This window comes from Odocoileus virginianus, chromosome 21, assembly GCF_023699985.2.
Source record: "Odocoileus virginianus isolate 20LAN1187 ecotype Illinois chromosome 21, Ovbor_1.2, whole genome shotgun sequence".
NCBI lineage: Eukaryota > Metazoa > Chordata > Mammalia > Artiodactyla > Cervidae > Odocoileus > Odocoileus virginianus.
Window position 1 is genome coordinate 50,070,860 of NC_069694.1, and position 24,040 is coordinate 50,094,899.

At 38.0% G+C, this 24,040-nt stretch overlaps 1 protein-coding gene across 14 annotated transcripts in view; it reads left to right on the forward strand.

Moving 5' to 3' along the window:
* ANK2 (ankyrin 2) overlaps positions 1 to 24,040 on the forward strand; it is a 687,657-nt gene that overhangs the window by 332,144 nt on the left and 331,473 nt on the right. For 3 of the 14 annotated variants that reach the window (XM_070452335.1, XM_070452342.1, XM_070452349.1), the window contains exon 1: positions 2,898 to 3,090. The exons of 2 other annotated variants lie outside the window; for them this stretch is intronic. In XM_070452335.1, coding sequence (XP_070308436.1) covers positions 3,007 to 3,090 — 84 coding nt within the window. In that variant the 5' untranslated portion in view covers positions 2,898 to 3,006. Of the gene's footprint in view, positions 1 to 2,871; positions 3,091 to 24,040 lie in introns of those variants that run through there. 9 more of the 14 variants (XM_070452315.1, XM_070452319.1, XM_070452323.1 and 6 more) reach the window with 6 other exon arrangements.

Here is a 24,040-nt window from a genome sequence, read left to right on the forward strand (position 1 = left end):
TCCAGTGTCTTAGGTTCCATGTGGAATGCAAAGATAGACAGTAGTCTTGCCCTCAAGAAGCTTCATGTCCAGTTGGACAGATTCCTACAAAAATGGCACTATAAGATTGGAAAGGGGAGAGTGTCCACTAGAGAGGCACAGAGAAATTGATTGAAAGCTTCAAAAGAGAAACCCACACACTCACAATACTATAACACGTTGTTGATAACCTCGATGTGTATAAAATTCGCCTTCTAATATTGTAATGCATGCAATACCACTAGCACCTGTTTAGCTACTTGCTGAGATGTTTATTTAACACTTTGAATATGGGTGCTTGCCTCTGTGGTATGCTGGTCTAGTATGTGCACATCACGTTCACTCTGTAAAGGCAGTATATTATGGAAAGGGTTAGCATTTCAGAAGAAGCATCCACTGTCCAAATCGGAGGCCTGTGTCTGTGTGTCTAAGCTGTGTACTATGTATTTGGATATTGAGAGAGAAGGCAATGTTACAAGAGGTGGTTCAAACACAAAAGTTGCTGATACATAAATTAATGAAATATGAAGTACATCTGTTGTGATTTACATTGCAAAGATGATATGATTAGGTTCCCAATTGGGCTACCAAACCCACTGATTGAAAAACACATTCTGGCATCAAATGTGAATAAAGAGTATTAATAACATATCTCTTCTATAGATCCAGTTTCTGGAAAAGTTTTCCTTTTTCCTTCTTTTCCCCTTTTGGGGTATCATAGTTTTTCTAATGTGTTTTACAAGAAATTCCCATTTCAGGACTTTTGAACTGCTTTTCTCTTTGCCTTGAGGGCAAGATTAGCATCTATTTCTAAATCCCACATGGAACCTGACACATTGCATGGCATATAATAGGGGCCTAAAGTTTGTTTTTAATACAATAAGGAAACATATTCTTCCTCCAGATAATTGCTTTGCTTGGTTCCTAACCTCATTCAGGTTTCTAGAGACTGTTCTGTCAGCAACTTATCTAAAATAGCATCTGGTCCCCATCATTCTTTACCCTACTTTCCCCTCCACCCCATAGCTCTTATCACTGTTATTTATGTTTACTATTTTCCCTGTTAGAATATAAGCACCATGATTGCAAAAAACATTGCCTGTTTTGTTCACCATTATATCCCTGGAGGTTAGGACACAGTGTCTCCCTAGTGGTTAGTTCCTAGCACATGATAGGCATTCAATAAACATTTATTGAGTAAATTAATACAGTTTCCAGGCTGAGGGTGCGCCTAAGAAAGATCGAAAAGGGAGTTACTATGGGAACAGGTGAGGGAATGAGTGAGGGGCTGGGTGAGGAGATAGTGGAGGAATGGGCGGATATCGTGAGGGATTTTGGCGTGGGCTCTGACAGCAGTGGGGGTCAGGCTTTTGAGGCTTCTGTAGAAGTTCCTGTAGGATTTCATTTAGGAAAAAAAGAGTTCTGTTGCCTCTGTCCTGTGTGTGGGATCTGAGGAATCACTGGTGGGACGGGTTTGCTCAAGCAGGAGGGTGGAGAGGGTGAGAGGCAGTCAGCGGGGGCTGCCACTAGATGAGGAAGTGGCAGGGTCTCAGGAATGGTCAGGCGGAGATAAAGAGCAGCCCCAATAGCAGTGGGGAGAGAAGGTGTTTTTCTTGCTGTGTTTACTGGAAAAACGAATTCCCAATTTTGGTAGCCATTTTCCCGTAAGAAACATTTTTAAGGTAGATTTTTCTGAGTTGAAAATTACCTATATTTGTAATAATAATATGATTAAAATAACACATTTATAGAAGTACCTTCAACTTTCAAAGTACATCTCTGTCTCTATCTCATTGATTTAATCCTCTACTCTGTTTTTACATTTAAGTATTCTTTGTGTTATCCTTTGAGTTTGTTTTCTAGGAATAGAGATGAGTGTTAAGTAAGTGCATGTGTGTGTTTGTACAAAGCATGTTGGGCTTTGGTTTGTACCCACAGTTTACAACAAATTGTGACCACCTCAATATACAAATATGACCACCACAATCCACTAGGTGAAGTTGGTTTTTTTGTTATAAAAACAAACACTGATTTCTTTTCTTGTCGGGAAGAATTCTGGAACTTTATAAACTCCTGGAGAGCAGGAATTATGTTTTGTTCATCAGTTAGTAGAGAGAATTAGGTTAAGAAGACTTTTAAGATCAGTTATAAAATGTTTCAGCTCTACAACTTTCTTATATTTGTGTTACACACACACACACACACTATATATATATATATATATATATATATATATGGCTGTAAGAAGCTCCTGGCCTGTCAAGAATAGACAGCTGGGTAAACAATTGGGTAAGCTGCTACAGTGCTATGTCAGAACAGTTCAGTGGAAGGAGGAGGCAGAGAAGAGGGAGTGGTCTGTGTTACCTGGGTGCTGAGGAGCCTGCTCTCAAGGCTTTATAACAGAAATCATCTTTGAGCTGAGTTTTGAAAGATTATCATCTGGAATCAAGTGAATAACATCTTAAAAATGCAGCTTACATTTACTTTAGAATATTAATGGCTAACCCTGTTCATCGAGGGGCCTCTTCACCAGCTAAAATGTACCTCTTCAGGTTCAGAGACACATTCAAGGGTGTTACAGTTTTCTCATTACACATTGTGTCTGCTCGGTGTTGAAGTACCTGTAGGAAGAAAATTAAGTGCAGGTTTTGTGTGTGGGTGGAAAGCCGATCGAATTGCGGGTGTGTCAAAAACCAACCAGCAGAGTCCCCAATCATTCGAGTCCTTGGCGTTTGTTTTTTTCTGAAGGCTTTCTTCATTGTAACTGGTCCCTGATGGTAATTGGCTGAATCAGATTTAACAATGCAGTCAGATAAACAGTTGTGGCAGCTGCTGCCATGGCAACGTCACCGTCCTCACCCTCCCCGCGCGCCCCTTCCCCACCCCTCCTCCGCCGCCTGCCTTCCTCCACTAAGTGCATACTCGCTAGTGGTCGGTACAGGCGGCCGGGTTTAATGGCAGAGCTATTTTCTTTCCAAACTGTGCAAAATGATGAACGAAGATGCAGCTCAGAAAAGCGACAGTGGAGAGAAGTTCAATGGCAGTAGTCAGAGAAGGAAAAAACCCAAAAAGGTAAATTGCTGCCGTATAGAGATGTGTGTGTGTGTGTGTGTAAGAGTGTAATATTAGGCTGTAGAAACGGTGGAGCGTTATGAGTAACTGGAGACTATAACTGTGCCAAGCATTGCATTTTAAAGGGCAGGTGCAAGCTGCTGCTTTTTGAGAATAGGAAACGAACTGGGGCTCATAATGGGCAGGTTGACTGGAGCATGGTGAGCAGCGCAGAGTTAAGGTGTGTTCGGCATATGGATTACTGAGAACTGCGGCGCAGATAGATGCTTCTGGTGGTAACTGGGTACAGAGAGAGTACTTTTATTTTTAGAATGGCTGAGTTCTTTAGAAAGGAATGGGTTAAGCAAGGTGTATTGTGGAGCAGAAGGAAGATTTGGGGCCAGATGTGTTTGCTCCGTGGTGATCTTGAGATGGCTGGACAGTGAATGCCTTTTGGTTCTGTGCTAGGTGTATTCTTCCTAAGGAGAAAAGACTGTTGTGACAGGAGAAATTTGATCCCCACCATGATATTTCTTTGATTTGCTTAGCTCCTCTGCAGTTTTCCCAGACATTAATGTGATAGCTCTTTCATTGATTAACGTAAACAGCTAACAGTGTTATGGGGTAGGGGGTGCTGGGCACACAGAGCCATATGTAGGATTTCTTACCCTGGCATACATTCCCACATCTGTGATTATCATGGAAATGATACCAGTGAGAAACTGGGAAAAGATGCAAACTATTCGGCCCCACCCAATGCCAGCACTTCTTTCTTTATGGCCTGACTCCTGGTAAACTGTTGCAGCCTCACAGAGCTCTTTGAGCTCCACCTCTGAAAGAGATGCCTTTTAAATAAAGTCTCCTAAAATCCTTTATTTCCTGAGTCAATAATATGGCAGGATCTGTGATTCTAATGTAAATGGATTCCAGTGCTAGATGGTTTAGGGTTTTGAATGAGCAGATTAAAAAAATAGGTATCTTGAAGAAATGAATATTTTTTATTTTAATAATGTTGAAATTGCATGGTGTTCGAAGTGATAGATCCCTGATGTACTCAATGTCTCATAATTAAAAAAATTCAAAATCTCTGATATCAAAAGATCACTGTATAAGCAAGCAAGGGATTAGTATGTTTGTACAATACCATGTAATTTGATAAAAATAAGCATGCTCACCTATGACAGTTTTTAGATAATAGCATGAAGATAATGATGCAGTCTGATAAAGGCAAAAGGATAATTCAGGGCAGGCAGGAACACTGCTAGAATATCCTTTTGTACTTAAGGATTCTGAATACCCCAGCCCTTGAGGTCATTTTTATAGTGTTAGCTAATTGATTAACATTAAAAGAAAACAATTAGAAAAGAGAAAGAGAGCTAGAGAGAGGGAAAAGGAAAAGGGAATTTTTGCTTGCATTCACAATATTGTTCCCAAATCCTCTTAATTTCTCTCTGAAGGGCCTGGCCTATATTAGAAACAATATACTCAGAACTATTAAGGGTTGGAGAATGTATCTCAAGGAGATTTTAAGCTCTGAGTGATGATACTAAATTCACAAAACCAAAGCCATCTTAAAGTGTCTGAGGGGCTAGAGGAGACAAAATCATCATATGTGATAACTATGATATTTTTAAAGCTCCATTTTCTCAAACGTATTTACTTTAAGAATAAATTCTCTTCCATACTTACGGTGTGGAAAATAATAGCAACTAATAGCAAGCTTTGAATGTGTGTGTGTTTGTACATACATTAATAGGCATATATTAAATGAGCTGTTAAGATAGTGAATTTTGAGTATTAAAAGTAATTTCATCTAAAAAGAACACATACACACATATACATGCATAAACATCCTTCAGTTTGGCAAATCAGACATAAGTGGGTTTGAATCTTAATTCTATCCTTTAATATTGTGTTTGGAGCCTATCACTTAATTTCTCTGATCCAGGTCCTCATTTGTAAGATGTGAATAATCGTGAATACTTTTTGGTATTTTGTGAGGGTTAAAAATAATGTGTATAGTATTGTTTGAGCAGTAGTTAATATATTGTTGACAGTAACTTTTAGGTGTTGTTGCTGTTCCCTTAAGTGGAAATTATTTATTGGAATAAAGCATGTAGAAGGAAAGTCTATATAGAGAGACTATAGAGATTATTTTAGAGAGAGGCATAATATACTATTGGTACTTTGCAAAGGCTCATAGTCATTTTTCAAAATGTCACAAACTATATGTTAAAATTGGAAACTTTTGATTTCATACAAATTATTGAGATTTACATAAATGTACCCTAGGTCTTCAGAGTTATGCTTCACATCTTTTGCCCAGTAGGCAACTTTAATTTCATATTTAGAAACTTCTAAATTGTCCAAGCCAGAAAACACCAGTCATCCCTCTCTCTTGCTAAATTCAACAGACCATTAAATGTGCTTTGATGAGGAAATAATAATCAAGAGATAAGCATCCCTAATAAGGATGAAATCTGAGAAAAGCAGGAATTGGAGTGAAGTCAATGTCGTCTATCACTTTAATTCAATCATCTGCTTTCTACTAAAGGTTTCTATTGAATCCTCCTTAGGATTCTGTGCAGCATCCAGGATTACGGACCACCAGGCTCACTGTGGCCTGGGTGTTGATCTAATATGTTGAATCTTAGTTTTTGGAAATATGCCTCTTCCTCAAGTCAATATTTAGCAGATAAGCACAATTCACCTGTTTATTCTACGCCTCACAAAAGTAACTCGTCTGAGGGTCAGAACTAAAGGGTCCTCTACCACAAAACCCACCATGTGAGAAAATAAGCTCAAGGAGTTTATTTTGTGTTAGAATTTTAGTGAGTATCTGGAAGACAGGAATTCTTTTAGCTTTTGTTAAGAATGTCTGTTCTGGCTTCAGTCATTGAGTTTGTCTGTGCTCTCCTGCAAAGCCCCCCAGGAGCACACATGTGGTTCGGTGTGTTGGGATTACAGGCCATTGCACTGAGCATGGATGCTCATTGTGGGGAGCTGAGTGTGAAATGACTCATTAGATTTGGGCTTTGAATGAGTGATCTGGGGGAGGGCCCAAGAAAACAAGGACTCACTCTGGGTTGGGTGTTCTCAGGAAGCAGGGTCAGTTTTATGATTGTGTATCCCAGTAAATCTTAGCTCTAGGAGAGCAGACTAAAGCGGAATCAGTAAAGAAGTGGCAGTCTCTCAGAAGTCTGGAATTTTGTGGCTTGGACAGTATTCATGTTTTGTCTGTGTTTAGACATGATAAGAGAGTGGTGTCATTTTTTGTCCACCTCCATCATGGTCACATAGTGGCCTGGTCTGATGATGGGATGCTCTATGAAATTATTTATGTTTAACAGCAGAACACCAAGGTCAAGCTGATAGGAACAGACCAGTTCCTGGATGTCAATAGCTTTTTCTCAAGCTTGTACACAAAGATACTTTTGGAGAGAGAGACAGATGTATTTATTATTGGCTGCTCCTTAGTGTCCAAAGAAAATAAATCAGATAGTGTTGTTGCCAAAGTATTCATAGAAACTTTTTCATTTAATGCTCCCTCAAAATAATTTCCTTAAGGCCCAATTATTTCACATAAATATCAGTAAATATTAGCTAAGGCGCAGATTTGGGATTGATGTTCTAGTGAGAACATTCTAGTGAGAATGGAGAAGAGGATATGAAACTGCTGGAATTCTCACCTGGTATCCTGAATGAAAAGGAAGCCCTGACACTAGTGTGATGTATCAGGGTGAGTGTTCAGTCTGTTCTAAATCCCAACCAACTCTATAAAAATTTCTTATCCCAGATAATATTTTGACAGATTAGATGAAAAGAATCCAAGACCATATTTGTGTGCAGCATCCCACACTTTTCAATTCTGTGTCAATGACATGACAATGGATTTGCCCTGAAAGAGGCTGCAGGAGCCTTAGATAATTTGCATAAATGATAACGGAAATGCCCAGACATCAATCATATGTGGCAGAGTCTTCTGAAGCCACTAGGTTTGGTGAGTTCTTCTAAAACAAGTAAATAATTAAATGGCTTTATAATTATTTTCCTTGTTTGGGGAAATGAATATAAAGATGAAGTTAAAACATAAATATGTACTGTTGTTTTTTACAGAGTAGTAATAACATGACTTTGTATGTATCTTATATTCATTTAAACAATTTTGACTTGGGTCATTATTTGAGAATATTTATGAGCATTGCAACATTATTCTGATTTTATATAATTTTATTGCTCTTTACTTGCCACTGCCTAAATGGGGAGATGAATGTAGTGCCAGATATATGGTGGAAATACTGCACCATTGAAATGTGACTGACAGACCTAGTGAAAGGTTTATTTTGATAGCAGCCACAGCAAGTATGACTTTTTTAGTGGAATCAGGTAGCAGATCCAATATTTGGGTGTTGGATCTGGCAGTTGTCTGGCAGTCAAATTAATTTTGATTTCAGTTAGTGCCTTATCTTTTTCAAGCAAGACTAGAAAGGCTTCAGTGTATAATTCTCCCAGAATAATACCCCATTTCTTCAATTTTCCAAAAATTTATGATTTACCCTTTATTTTACATTAGTTTATAATCCAAGACAGTGTGTGTTGCTGGAAGACAGCAATTCCCCATCAGTGAAGGTATTTAAAATGGCCATCTGTCAGAGATGATGGAAGTATTTTTACTGGATGGAAAAATCCCTTGCAACTTGATATTTCATGATTTTCTTTCTTTGTCACTTGTTTCCATCTCTTTGGACTCACCTTCATGACACTTATTTTTTTCCCACTGCTAATTTCATATGCAATAACTAGAAAATTAATCCTAAAATGTCCTTTTTAGAGTAAAGTGCTCTCTGCTGACTGCAACTACCAGAATTACCTGGGTTGCCTACTAAAAGAATAGAATTCTTAGGATCCACTTTAGATCTGCTCAATCATTTTTGGTGAGTTTTGACAGGTGTCCCACTCTTTTTGATATGTGCTGGAGTTTAGAACCATTGCTTTAGAATGTGGTCAGCAAACATGAAGCTGAGTTCCTTTAGAAAGAAGAATCTCTGATTTCAGTTACATATTTTAAATTGCTTCTTGGCTATTACATTTGTTTCTTTTAAGTCTAAATGGCAATAGTAATGGTACAAGAGGAGAAAGCATTTTTCTCCTATTATATTCTTATTCTACATCTAGAATGCTTCACATACACCATTATCATTTAATCTTCACAATAACTCCTATCAAATAATGTTATCCCAGTTTTATCGATTAGCAACTGGAGGCTCGAAGCTTTATATAGAGATGGTGATGGAGAAATGATGGACATTTTTGCCACTAATCAAGAAGTGACATATTTTGAACTATTTCTCCCATGCAAACCAGATGCTAAATTATTCTATGCTAAGCTATTCCTGTGTCTCTAGCAAAGCTTCTAAGCTATCTATAGTTTCATCTTCTGCTAAGATATCCTCCAGATTTTTCCCCCAATGTTACTTCCTATCTTTCATCAGTTGATCACAGTTTCCAAAATGCCCACTCTAATCCCTGGAAATAATATGTAAAGAGGATATTTTTCCTGACTTTCTGAAATATTCTTCTAAGCAGGACTTCTTTTTCTATTCATTTTGCTTCCATTACATCTTGTGACATATTTGTGTAGATGTTTCTTTAAGTTTACACAGAAATGTACTGGACTTTGAAAATCCACAAAAATGAATGGAACAACAAAAAAAAGTAAACAGGTATCTTGATGTGGTTTAGGTGTGTTAAATTAAGCTAGCATAAAAAGTTGATCCTACTTTCATAATTTGAGTTCTAATTATTCTTTTGAGGAACTTCTTAGCGTGATATTCTTAGTAATTGTTCTGTAGAAGACTCTTCTTCATGTACTCTTTTACGAAGTGTTTGAGGTTTCTTTTTCCTTCTTGATAAAGTTTCTAAAGAGACAAGTGATTGCATATTGAAATAGAATTAAGATCTTTAATCTGCATTTGTTAGAACATACTAAATTATAAATGAGTCTACAGTTGTATTTCTTTCCTGCTTGCATTCTGTAGTGGCAGAAACAAAATCACTATTTTTATCTTAGTTGGCACTGACCAGATTCATCACAGCAAATAAATTTACCATCTCAATTTCCTTTTACTTTGGAAAGTCAGAGCTGGGATTGCTACCAAATGAAACAATTTTTTGATAGAAAAAAATCTTTTATATACTTGAGACCAAGTAAATATGATAGGGCATTTCTTTGAAATCCATTAATGCCTCCCAATCCTTCAGGGAGGGTGAATTTTTTAAAGCTGGTGGTGGTGATGGTTTAGTCGTTAAGTCATGTCTGACTCTTGTGACCCCATAGACTGTAGCCCGCTGGGCTTCTCTGTCCATGGGATTTTCAAAGCAGGAATACTGGAGGGGGTTGTCATTTCCTTCTCAAGGAGCTCTTCTCAACCCAAAGATCGAACCCGTGTCTCCTGCATTGCAGGCAGATTTTTTAGCACTGAGCCATCAGGGAAGAAGATAGTAAGACATGTTCTAGTTAATGATACACCTGAATCTAGAGGGTAAGCTTATGCTTAGCTACCAGACCTGTTTTTGTTTTTTCCTCCTGGTAGCTCATAGACAACTATCATCTTCTACCCACTAATTTGTGTTTGTGCTCATTAAGACAAAGACCTTGATTTCTAACATTTACTTAACGAGCTTCAATTTCTAAGAATCAACTTGTTTAACTCAGCTTAATTTAGATGTTTCTCCCTTATGCATAGGAAAGTTGCTTTAATTCAACAGTGGTTTGCTAGGTGTATAGTCCTGCGATAGCTGCTGTGGTATTCCTAAACTGAAAGTCAATGCTTAATACCCTTACTTTGAGTTTATAATCTGGTTGAGCAGACATTTCTATTGAAAAATAAGCCATTTGGAGAAATATTATGAATATTATGTATAATCTATGTTATAATAATTATTATGTTGTACATTGCCAAAAATTAATTCTGTAAGAGCCTGGAGGAGAGCAGGAGATCAGTGTGATTTTGTTAAAACACTAAGCCATATGAGTGGATGAGCAATAGACCTAAGCCTTGAATTTCAACGAATACTTCAGTATGAAGGAACACAGGCAATCAGATGGAGCAACTTCAGCCATATAATTTCAAGTTACATTAAAGACTAAGAAACTGTTGAGACATTTATTGTAGCTCGCAGCTATAAAGTTGGTGAGTGAACTCTCACTGTTGTGTCCTGATGCTCTGAGCCTTGGTCAGTTCTAGGCTTGCATTTTGGAATCCATTTTCTTTGGGGAATTTTGCTGTGTCCTCTTATATATCTTTAGTCACTTATTTATGAAGGCCTTGCCTCATATATATTTATATTTATACGTTATTTCTATAGTCAATAGTAAATTCCAATAAATCAACATGAGAACATTTTTATAAATTATCCAAATTATGAGTCTCTGCCTTTACTTTAAGAGATACTGATATGGTTAACTCAGGACTGTAACTACCTAGAATACTTATACAGGAATTTCTAAGATTTTACATATTAGCTGAAAATGGCTTTTCTTATTTGGTTATTATTATTATCTCTTGTGCATTAGCCTGCTTTGTGTATTGGCATGCTTTTGAATTCTCTCCACATAGCTAGGTCCTGTTGTATTTTCAGATCTTTGAATACGAAATTCATGACTTTTTCCTTTGTTCCCACTTACGTGGTCTGTCTACAGGTTTCTGCCCTTGATCTTTGTCCATCTTCACTGACAGGCAGAGTGACTCATGGCTAATTATTTTACCTCTAGCTGCCTTGGACTTTCTATCCATTAAATAAGGACAGTAATAGCTACTGCCACTTCAAAGAACACTTAAGGTTTGAAGAGGAAGAAGTAAGGGAGTATTTTAGAAGTAAAACTATGAAGACAGAAATAAGTCTTAGGATCTGTGTGGATTTTGCAAGTTTGAATAAGTCAAAAATGAAACATGGACCATTCTAGAATGTTTCACCAAGTTCTAGTATGTGATACCTTTTTATAAGTATTTTAATGTAATCATTTATTGTCATGCTGATCTTTAGCAACAAATATCTCTGGCAAATTGAACCAGTTTAGGTGAGGGTGTTCTAACTTTTATTTTTTTATTTTTTTTATTTTTTGTGTTCTATCTTTTAAAAAATTATTGAAAGTTTTAAAAAAGCAAAACCTTGTGAGAACTATGTATGAGAACTTTGGTATTTTCTGTGTCAGGGTTTCAGTTCTCTTTTCATAAAATGTGTTTCCCTAAAGATTCCTTTTCCTAGGTGTTCTAAATATTTGCCCTGATTTAAGAGGGTGTGGTGGCGAGTTGCCCTCCTCTCTTATTTTAAAACATTCTCTCATTGTAATCATTGCACAGAGAGGTGGCAACAGACCTAGAAACCAATATTCTAAAATGAAAATCAGGAAGGAAAAAAAACTAGAACAAGTGCAGACACTTTATATTCAGTAATTTAGAGATACCATTAGAACTATCCATCCTATTGGCTTATTAAAATGAGTATGAGTATCTGTTTTATTTAACTCACATCCAATGAAATCTGTGTTAGATGTGTTTCTCCTGCTACAATTATATAGTATTTTCCATGTAAGGCACAATAAATCATTTCAGTGCCCTCTTAAATCAGTCAGATTCAAAAGACAAGATCTACATAGGAATTTGGTATGCGTATGTTATCATGAACTGCAGTAGTATAGTACAGTTAACGATTGTATATGCAACTGAGGCTTAGCATGTCTTATCATTTGTCATCATTTGTGTGGAAAAGTTGTTCCGAAGCTTGTATTTAAATGGCCAGTGAACAGACTTTATAAGTAGCCTATAGGAATCAGTTCTGTTCTGCCTCAGCATGAAGATGAGAGGGCTATCACATAGTGTGTTTGTATGAGTTATTCCTCTCTCCCAGGAGTTTGATGTGGCAGCATGCCACAGTATGTTCATTGCCGGGGCACACAGCATGTACTGGGGCATGTGTGCCTGTGACAGCGCTGAGGCAGATTTGTCATATTCAGGGTTGTGATGTTTCTTCTGAATCTCCTGAAGAAAGCTAATATGACCTTCAGTATGATTGTCAGCTTCCCATCCTCTGTAGAAAGTCAAGGTGCTGCTCTGCCCTGATGATAATGCTTTATCCTGTGTAGCACAGGTAAGGAGAAGGATGGAGGGATGGTCCCATGGCCTCTTCCAGCCGTATCAGAAGACATGCATCAGAGTTTGTAGATTCAGCAGGATGCAATAAATTTGCATCTAGAGTTTATCTGCACAGCAGTTTTTTTTTTTTGTGTGTGTGTAGAGGGGGTTTCAGGGTACTATAATTGTTTGTTCATTTTGAACAAATAAATCTGATATTAGAATAGAATCTACATTACGGAGTTTACCCTCTAGTTCTAGCAAAGGGATTTGGTTCTCCCAGGGCAACATACAGAACAAAATGAAACAAGTGACAGGGATAAAATAAAATACATATGTAAAATTCTTTTTGGATGGATTTGTATCTGTACTTTGAGAATTCCAAAATTGGCATCAGTTTCCTCATAGCCTGTAATTTATAGTAGTGATTAGGAAAAGTCTTAATGTAAATTACCCATTTTTTAAAAATAAATTTAGACTATTTTGAAAACTGTATTTGAGTAACATTAATAAAATGTTTGCAAGTAATACATTAGTCTGTTCTAAGACTCTGAATAAGTCCATATACTGGGCTTAAGCCTTTGACTGTGTAGATTATGACAAACTGTGGAAAGTTCTTAGAGAGATAGAAATACCAGGCCATCTTACCTGTATGCAGGTCAAAAAGCAACAGTTAGAACCCTGTGTGGAACAACTGATTGGTTCAAAATTGAGAAAGGAGTAGACAGGGCTGTCTGCTGTCACCCTGTTTGTTTAACCTGTTCGCTGAGCACATCATGAGAAATGCAGGCTGGATGAGTTACAAGCTGGAATTAAGACAGGCGGGAGAAACATCAACAACCTCAGATATGCAGATGATACCACTCTAATGGCAGAAAGTGAAGAGGAACTGAAGAGCCTCCTGATGAGGGTGAAGGAGGAGAGTGAAAGAGCCGGTTTAAGACTATTAAAAAAACTAAGACTGTAGCATCTGACCCTGTTGCTGCTGCTGCTGCTAAGTTGCTTCAGTCGTGTCCGACTCTCTGTGACCCCATAGACCGCAGCCCACCAGGCTCCCCCGACCCTGGGATTCTCCAGGCAAGAACACTGAAGTGGGTTGCCATTTCCTTCTCCAATGCATGAAAGTGAAAATGAAGTCGCTCAGTTGTGTCCGACTCTTAGCGACCCCATGGACTGCAGCCTACCAGGCTTCTCTGTCCATGGGATTTTCCAGGCGAGAGTACTGGAGTGGGTTGCCATTGCCTTCTCTGTCTGACCCCATTACTGCATGGCAAATAGAAGGGGAAAGGTTGGATGATGATCGGAGGATGAGATGGCTGAATAACATCACCAATGCAATGAACATGAACTTGGGCAAACTTTGGGAGATGCTGAGGGAGGCTTGGTGTGCTGCAGTCCATGGGGTCGCAAAGAGTCAGACACGACTTGGTGACTGAACAACAGCAATAACGACACTGGGGTTTTAGGATTAATAGTGACTGAGTTTTGGTTTGAATTGCTCACCTATTTAGGGCATAGTGCTAGTCTAGCCACTATATTCCATACAGACCAATTATCTGTAGTTGCCGAGGTCCAGCCCCGGCAGGACCAGGAATATCCAAGGGATGAGTGGCATCAGCAAGGAAGAGACAGACAGACACACACAGAAGGTTGCGTAGAAGAGGTAGCTTTTTAAAAAAAATTTTTATGATAGCTCAGTTTTTATAGAATGAACGTTACCTCCCCCTTAAGTCACCACATATTACATCAGATATTGGTTTGTGCTTCCATCAATATTTTTTTTTCATGTTTTTCTCCTGTGCATTCATCTAGAACGTTTCTGATTACAGGGTTTATTCTTAAATGTCCCGTACATAGTCTTCTTGCCTCAATGGCCTAACATTCTCACTCTAGCAAAAACAAGGTTCCACAAATCTCAGGTATAGTGTAAATTCTTTGGGCAATAAAACAATACATGGGAAGGGTCACAGTAACATGTTTGACATTTCTGAGAATAGTACCATGAGAAAACCCTGATATTTTTCTTTACCTGAAACCCAAAAATCTCAATTCACAGTGATTAACTATTAAACAACAAAAACACCTCTAAAACAGCAAAGCACCTCTATTAATAGTGAGATAATGGCAGTGAAGCTGGTTAGTATAAGTCTTCTGTTGAAATCCTATGTACCTCATTTTCTAATTTTACAAAAATAACCATAATATCCCATGTTGTTTAAAGAAAGGGAAACAACAAATAGCAGCAAGGAAATAGCAATAGTGAAAACCCTCTCAACCAAGGAGCAAGTAAACTAAAGCAGTATATCTACTTCTAAATCTAAATACCTCTATTCTTTTCTATTCTAGAACATTATAATCTTTTAAGCAAGCAGCCAAACTATACCTGTGGCCTTTTCTTTTTTGACTTGATGTTCATAGTCATGTCCTGAACCAGAGCAATCATGAGCATTTCCAAAAAGGCTTGGACTTTTCCAGCGAGGCCTTATTACTATATATTATATTTCCAAAAATTAATAGAAAGCCCAACAACAGTAAGACAGAAGGAAGAAAGGGACATACCGGGCCCCCGGGACAGCCTCGAGGGGAAGAGCCGCCTTGCAGGTTCCTCTCTCCCGGCGGCTCCGGAGGGGACATATCGGGCCCCCGGGGCAGCCCTGGGTGAGGCAGAGCTGCCTTGCAGGTTTTTCTCTCGTCCCGTGACCTTGTCACGGACTGGGCGCACCCCGGCGGCTCCCGACATGTGGTCTCAAACCTTGGACTTCATTCTTAACCTTAAAGAGTAGTTGATTGAAGGGAGGCAGAGACGGAAAATACTGCTAGATATGTGTAAATCCAAATCCATTACCCAACACATACACTTCTTAAGAAATTGATATTCCATTGACACATTTATGTATCAGTATTCCTCCCTAATTACTTTCTCCTCAATAAAAAAAAGTTCTATCTTTTGTAGAGGATCCATATGAGGAGTAAGTCCTGTATGATTTATGATGTTTGCCTGTCAATTAGTTATGCTTGTTTGAATAAATTATGCTTTTCCCAATAAACTGAGCCATTTAATAATAGAAAAAATATTCATTAAGAAAAATAGTTCACCTCATTGTAACATTTTACAAGAATAAATAAAAAGCAATAATTAAAAGTACTGAGAGCTTATCATAGTATTAGGTGCTAGCCATTGTGCTGAGTTCTGCATAGATTAATTTTCTCTTCACAATTATTCGATGAGTGGGAGACCATATAATCTTCATATTAAAGATGAGTAGCTAACCTAGATGTAACCCCAGGTCAAACCTACCATTTTGCTCATCTCCAAAACCCCGTCATATGCTGATAGAACAGTTTAAATAATTAAGACAGGACTGAAGAATGAAAGAAATTAAGTTTTCTTTATGTGCAAAACCCATTGTTACCAATATGCCTTCACTGATTGGCCAATGAATCTAAAAAGCTATTTTGATTAATTTTTTGTTCAAAAATAGTTCAAAATAAAAATATAAATCCAAATAGGAAAATGTTTTTTATGTCGTTGTTAACTAAAATCATCAAAAGCTTTCATAATATCCAAGCCAGATGTGAATGCTTGGTGTTTGTGCTGGAACACTGAAGAATGAAGCTTTATCCATTGGTATTTCCATCTGTGGTTCAGCTATTTTAGGCAAATGACTGATACCATTAACACAGCCTCTCCAATATAAGGAGGAATTTGTTAGTGAGTTTCTGTTGCTTGTCCTAATTTGAAAGGTCGCTGATCTATCATGTGTTCCATAATCTCGTTACACAGCAGGGACCTCGTTCCCGTTGTTAAAGGATCAGTAGGAGTGATTGCCCTATTACATGGGGCCAGTCAAGCATTTGTAACCTGGCCATGGGGTAACCTGGAGTTCTTGAGAGGACAGGAGGTCCATTCCACACTCCTCCAAATGGCCTAATCCCAAGTGGCTTCCGTGCCTGATTTGTGAAGATAGTTCTTAGGTAACAGCAACAAGTCTATGTGATTTGGGTACTTTTTCTTTTGACAGAATACCTTGGTCAGACAAAGAACTACTCTTGGAACAACTTTCTGAATCACTGGCCAGAGTTCACTGAGATAGTGAAGGTCCTTTTGTTATTGCTTCTTTCTGATAATAGGGGTGATTATTTCTTTTATTGTAACATCTGACTTATAATTTGTCCACTTGTGAAGACAATTAGTAGAGTGGAATTATTTTCCTTTGCAAAGAAATTTTCTTTCTTCTTTCTTTTCAAAAAGGATATTAGGAGATCAACTTTTTGTAGGTTGCCTATATAGCAATGTCAAACAGTTGAGGAATAAAGTGTATACACAGATACATATGCATTTGTATTATTTGCATTTGTATTATTCTGAGTTTCAGCTATGATGCTATTGGAAATGGCTTAGAAACTTTTGATTTGAAAAAGAAGTTATAACCATAGTCTAACTCACATTTGCCTGGATGTTTGAAATACCTTTATTATTGCTGTTGTCCTAAAAAGTTTCTGTAATGAATTATCTTCATTCTAAAAAGCTAGTGCTATGCCATATATAGATTTTAGATTCTTGTCTACAATCGGATTATTAATTTGGAAGTTATAAATTGAATTTCCAAATGTCCAAAAAGGCTTCCTTCCTCTTACAGTAGGTTAGCCTACTTTTATCTGTGTATGTCAGGATCTATGACAACAGTCTCAAGTTCCAACCCAGGAGTCAGGATCATGTGGAGACTATCATGGGATGGCCCACAGTTCAAATATCATGTCCAAGTCAACTTAGCACTTTATAATAAAGTAACATTAGTGTGCATCGTGGAATTTTTACTGTTTGGAATGATTTCTCAAATTCATTTCAAGGCGGTCAATGAGTTTAGATTTTGTTACATTCTTTCTTGCCTACAAGCTCTTTGTATATTCCTATATGAAGACATATCACCCTTTCATAGTACCTTTTTTTTAACCTCCAGAAGAACTTTATGTTGAATAAAGATTATTTATTACTATATGAGCTGAAAAAGTGAACAGTTGTGAAGAATTCAATATACTGAGAATATGGGATCCAACATGGAACTCCTAGAATGTTTTTGATACAATTAATTACATCATGGGGGTGACTGATAGTTAAGCAAATATGGTTGACTACATTTTTCTATATACTGAATGTTCTGGAATATGAAAATTATTCCTTGCATCTTCTCAATGGCAGTTGTCTAGTACTTATTCATCTGTTATTTATCCAGTAATTTCAAGACTGTATAGCTGAGATATTTAAAAATAGATTTAATATTTTACCTTTTCTTTCTACAGAACTAATTTGATTAGTGCCACAGTGAAAAGTAATTATGTCTATTGACCCTAAAGTGACCTTTAGAAAATGAGGTCCTTATACCATTTAGGTAACAAATGATGTGTCTGTATTATCAGTTCAGTCTGTTCAGTCTCTCAGTTGTGTCTGACTCTCTGCAACCCCATGAACTGCAGCACGCCAGGCCTCCCTGTCCATCACCAACTCCCGGAGTTTACTCAAACTCATGTCCGTCGAGTCGGTGATGCCATCCAGCCATCTCATCCTCTGTCGTCCCCTTCTCCTCCCATCTTCAATCTTTCCCAGCATCAGGGTCTTTTCAAATGAGTCCGTTCTTCACGTCAGGTGGCCAATGTGTTGGAATTTCAGCTTCAGCATCAGTCTTTCCAATGAATATTCAGAACTGATTTCCTTTAGGATGGACTGAATGGATCTCCCTGCAATCCAAGGGACTCTCAAGAGTCTTCTCCAATACTGCAGTTCAAAAGCATCAATTCTTCAGCGCTCAGCTTTCTTTATATATTTCTTTATTTTTGTATTGGTCTGTATTATAGGTGACCAAAATTCAAGTTCTGTAGTGTATTATCTACTTGAATCAAAATTTTGAAGTTGAATATGATATTTGGTAAAAATATATCCAGTGGAATAGATATGAGCATGTGTTCATACATATATATGTATAACAAATATTTGGATATTGCCAAATAATAGCAAAAGAGACCATAAAATTTGCTACCTTTTCTAATTTATAGTACTGGATTATCATTTAGTAAAATCATACCTGCAGCCAACATTGCAGGTAAGATGATATCTTTAACAGTCATTATTAAAATAAATTCTGAGAAAGATGGATTTCAGTATTTTCTCTCAGAAAATATACTGTAGTTCTTGAGTTCACTTTCACTATAGGTCTAGTCAAAGTTTGTATTTCTTTACTGGTGCAGATGTCATTTTCCATTGTAAAAAGAATCATGTTTTGTCACAATAAAATAAACTGGTAAATAGTAACCTACATTTATGATATTTATTAGAGATTATTTTCATTTGCTGACAGTAGTTGTTTTGTGTTTTAATTTTAAAAATTCCTGAAAATTAATGTAAATGTGGAAATCAAATAATTGAATTATGGAAAATGATATTTTATCTTATAATAAAATATTTCTACTTTTTAAAATTATGAAACCAAACTAAATGCAAATGTAAAAGTAAGGCTGAAAGCTAAATCTCTGGTCTATTTTGAGTAGACATTATAATAATTTTCAACTAAATTCATTAGAATTTATTTAGGTTGCAAAGGGAAAGACACGTTTCTGCTTCTGTATTTCATTTGATAGCTCAAATGGCACTTTATTTATGGAAAACTCACCACTAAGCTCATTTTAATACAATGTTTTATTTTGGGGTTGACCTAAAACATTAAGCTGAAATTGATTTTTTTTTAAAGCACACAAAAAAGTTTTTTTTTTTTCCCCAGTAGATATGTACAAATGGCTTTCCTTCTGTTGAAAGTCATTTTTGGAACTTTTAGCACCATGGTCCAGTTTAAACTGTATTGATTTTAGGTATTAAAGATGTGTATGACTTATTTTTTGAGAAATCTTGGCTCATTAATTCTTTATGAATTTGAAACCCTTTAGAGTTTGATATGGCATAAATACAATTCACTGCAAATCTAACAGTAAAAAATAAAAAAATCCCATCCACTTACCTCATCATCTCTCTGTGTGGATTAAGCTCCCTCAACAATACTCCTAGGGGCTTATCGTGATGATAGGATTTCGTGCCTGCTTTAATCATGTTTCCCATATGCAGGTGCCAATTGTTCAGTGGGTACATACATAACAGCAGGCGTGCCAGTCAGGATTTAGCCAGGATTAGCCAGGAGGACTCTACGCTCCACTGTGGCACAGAGCCACCTTTTGTTCTTCCCATGCCAGAAGCCCCCTGTTACCCCATTTTTTTTTTTTTAAGAAAATCCAGACTATTGTGAACAATATGACCTTGTATACTTCTTTGAGAAGTAAGCAATCTTTTATTTATGATTTAAATCATAAATTGCCATTCATTTTCTATGTATCTGTAGAAGCTCTAACAATTTTAGAATTGAAATTTAAACAAATGTCAGTTCAGTTCAGTCATTCAGTCATGTCTGACTCTTTGCGACACAATGAATCACAGAACGCCAGGCCTCCCTATCATTCACCAACTCCTGGAGTTTACTTAAACTCATGTCCATTGAGTCGGTGATGCCATCCAACCATCTCATCCTCTGTCGTCCCCTTCTCCTCCTGCCCCCAATCCCTCCCAGCATCAGGGTCTTTTCCAGTGAGTCAACTCTTCGCATGAGGTGGCCAAAGTATCGGAGTTTCAGCTTCAGCGTCAGTCCTTCCAATGAACACCCAGGACTGATCTCCTTTAGGATGGACTGGTTGGATCTCCTTGAATAAACAAATGTAATACCTCTCAAATATCCACAGTACCTACCCTATGTCTATAATACATAGGATAAAAGGTAACATTTTTTATTATTGCAGAACCAGCGTATCTATGAATGCTTAGTGTCTCTCACTCTTGTGTGTATGAATGTGTGTGTTACTGTGTATGCATCGAGTGACTTCACTGTGTGATTCTTACTAATTTCTTTGAGAGTATAAACTTTAGGGCTCCAAGTAGCTTAAAATGGAGCTAAAACTAGCTTAAAATTTTCTAAATCCAAATGTCTTATTTTATATGAGGAAATATATATGAGAAATCAGATATGTTGGCCACAATCATGTAAGTCATTAATGGCAGACGTGGGCCTAGACTTCATGTCTCCTGACTCCCAGAACAGTGATCTTCCTACTGCTTAGGGGTCATCTTAAATAGTAATCAGAGCCTAGTAATGAGAAGAGTATTAAAGTTTTGATTTTGAGCAAGGTAAAACTTTACAAAGGCTCGTTATATGCTTATAGAGGAGACTTGGGTCAGTTGACAGGACAAGCCATGTATCTAATGCCAAGTGATGTGCTGAGTTTTCATCTGCAGGGTTACTATGCAAAAGCTCATTTCTTGATACTTAGTATTCAAATGCTTCATGAGAACTTGTTATACTAGTGCTCTCGATCTAGGGCAGTCTTTCAGCTGGGATATGTGACGGGGGGCTCCTTTCCTGGAGTCACTACTTTTGTGTCCACTGGGCTCAGGTATGTATTTTATAATACCTTAAAGCCTTTAGAAATTAGAACTTTAAAACAAGCTAAAAAGGTAACTGGAATCCAAACATTATTAGGAAACTATATGGATTTGTTGAACCATTAACATATATCTGTCTTATAAAGGGACTTGGTTTTACCTAGTCTCTGTATTAATAGCTTCAATTTTTAAAAATCAATTACTCTTGCATTTATTCTAAATTATTAGACTATAAGACCTGTTGCACACACTTTACATTATAACAGCCCACAGTTTACAAGATCTTTTTCTGTCCCAGCTCCACCTTCAAGCTTCAGCGTACATTTCCCCTTCTTAGTAGAGTCATCCGCTCTACTTCTCTATATCCCCAGTGGAGTACATCCTGCTTCTGTTCCTTGCCCTCCTTGCCAGGCTCACAGAATTCAAGATAGGTTTTTATAACACCTAAATGCTTGTATTATTCAAAATTAACAGTTAATATCAGATGTTGGTGGAGTATTATTTAATATTCCATTCTCTGATGTTCTTTTAAGCATCTAGTTTAAGTGTAAGCTTAAATTTTATCTGGAAGTATATATCGAGCTTCCTTGGTAACTCGGTGGTAAGGAATCCACCTGCCAATGCAGCTGATGCGGGTTCGATCCCTGGGTCAGGAAGATCCCCTGGAGAAGGAAATGGCAACCCACTCTAGTATTCTTGCCTGGAGAATCCCATGGGCAGAGGAGCCTGGTGGGCTACATTCTGTAGGGTCACAAGAGTTGGACATGACTTAGCAACTAAACAACAAACAACATGTATTGACTTACTGTAACTACAAACCCAAGAGGCAGTAAACATGCTAGAAGAGATTGCCAAAATGTTACTTCTAAGAGCCTGTCGAGCAGCTTTGATATTTTATTTTGGATTATGCAACGTTTATAAATAAGACTTAAAAAATAATGGGGATGAGAAGACTTTCTATCATTTTGTATCTGAGTAGAGGGAATAAAATGAGAGTTTATATCTCTTCCCCATTGGGCAAGGACAGAGGACATGCAGCTTCAGTTTTTAATCTCTTTCTACTTTGATTCATGTTGACTTCCCCCACCTCCCAACACACACACACACACACACACACACGTACACACAAATGTGTGCCTTATGGTTCTTGTAAGCCTTCTCCAGGGGCTAATGGATTCATTCTGTGAGTGTTGATATTTTTGTTGTTCTAGTACTCTTATTAGGAAAGGCTCTTGGTTACTCTTGCAGGGTGCTCTTTATTTATCCAGGTACTATTAATCCTTCACTCAACACACATTTATTGAATGCCTGTAGATACTATATGGTGCAAAATACAGAATACTAATTCCTTGAAGCCCAAGAATATGTCTCCCTCACTTAATTCCTGATTCTTAGATGATAACCGACCTGCTGGAAGTGTGCATAGTCTAGCATAAAAGCACAGAAAAGGCCAGGCAAAACTCCTGCAAGTGATGGTGATTGAGCTGAGCTCTGAAGGAGGAGGAGGAGTGACCCCGGCACAGGTGCAGCAGAAGCATTTCCGACAGAAGTTAGAGCATGACTCATGTCATGGAGAAGTGAAAATAGGCCAGCTCTCCTGGAGAAGAAGGGCAGAATGGCGTAGAGGTCAGAGTCTGGAGTGGGACAGGTGCTCTGCTGTGTGTGAGGTGTGTACGTCTGGATGAGCAATTTAGCTTCTCTGTGTCTTACTTTCCTCATCTGTAAATATGGAGGTAATTATAGAACTTGCTTATTAGGGTTTCTGTGAGAATTAGTGAGTTAATATATGTAAAGTGCTTGGAAGAAGACTTGGCAGTAATGAACATAATGTAAGTTTTCTTTTGCTAGATTGTAAGGTGGAAAGTAAGTAGGGCATGTGATAAATGAGACTGAAGATACAGGCAAAAGTAAAGCTGTTGTGCCTCATGGTGATGAGCTTGCACTGTATGTTGTATAGCTAAAGGGGAGACTTTAAAAGGCTTTAAGCAATGAGGTGATGTGACCAGATTTAGTTTTCCATCACTCTGGAGACTGAATTGGAAATTGCATGCGTGCATGCTCAGTTGTGTCTGACTCTTTGAGACCGCATGGACTGTAGCCTGGCAGGCTCCTCTGTCCATGGGATTTCTCAGGGAAGAAGACTGGAGTGGGTTGCCATTTCCTCCTCCAAGGTATAGGGAGAATTTATTTAGGAAGCTATAAAGCTTGGGAAATGTGATGTGGGAATAAACTAAGATGTCATAGTGGTAGGTGTGGAGAGGAAGGGACAGATAAACTTATATGAGTCTGATTGTGGATAGTGGTGAGGTGGATTAAGGGAAGAGCAGGAGTCAAAATGACTCCTTGGTGTCCAATTTTGGTGATTTGGTGGCTGGTGGTACTAACAACTGACATAGTGAATAGCACAGGAGGAACAGATTCAGAGGGAAAGGTGTTGGGTCCTAATTTTCACCAGTAGGGTTTGTAGTTTCTGTAGGATATGCTGAGGGAAAAATCCAACAAATGTTTTAAGTGTGATACTTGGGAGAAAGATCTGGAGAGGTGTAATTTGAAGAACCATCAGCATGGTGAGATTGAAATCGTGAGAAGTAATGAAATCTCTCATAGATGGAGGACAGAATCTTGGAGGGACAGTTGTAGTTACAAGAAAGGCTAAGAAAGAGATTCTCAGGACAGAGACCAGAGGAGACAGAGAGCTCCCAGGAGAGCTGGGGAAGAGCACATGCTCATCTTTGTCTCCAGGTATGACTTCCCCACTTAAGAATGCCAGGCCAAACCATGGGTCTAAGGTTACATGGTTTTCCACCCAGACTGCATGGCTTATAGTGAAAATGTTAACTGATCACATGTTCCTCCTTTGTTAGGTGGACCAAGCTCATTCCCTTGTCCATTGGTCACACAGTCACTGTGTTTTGGGGGCCATTGAGTGATGCCAGTTGATTTTCTAAGCATGCTGTTAGAGTCTGTGTCATTGGAGCATTAAGCAGATCATTTAGACAGTTATTCCCAAACTAAAGAGATCACTAAAGATCATTTGGGGAGGTCCAGGGGGGAGGGGACGTATATGTACTTACGGCTGATTCATGTTAATGTGTGGCAGAAACCAACATAACATTGCAAAGCATCTATCCTCCAATTAAAAATAAATAAATTAAAAACTGGATAACCAACGAGGGCCTATTGTATAGCATAGCTGTGCTTAGTCGCTCAGTCGTGTCCGACTTCTTGCGACCCAATGGACTGTAGCCCACCAGTCTCCTATGTCCATGGGATTCTCCAGGCAAGAATACTGGAGTGGGTTGCCATTTCCTTCTCCAGGAGATCCTCCCAATTCAGGGATCGAACCCAGGTTTCCCACATTGCA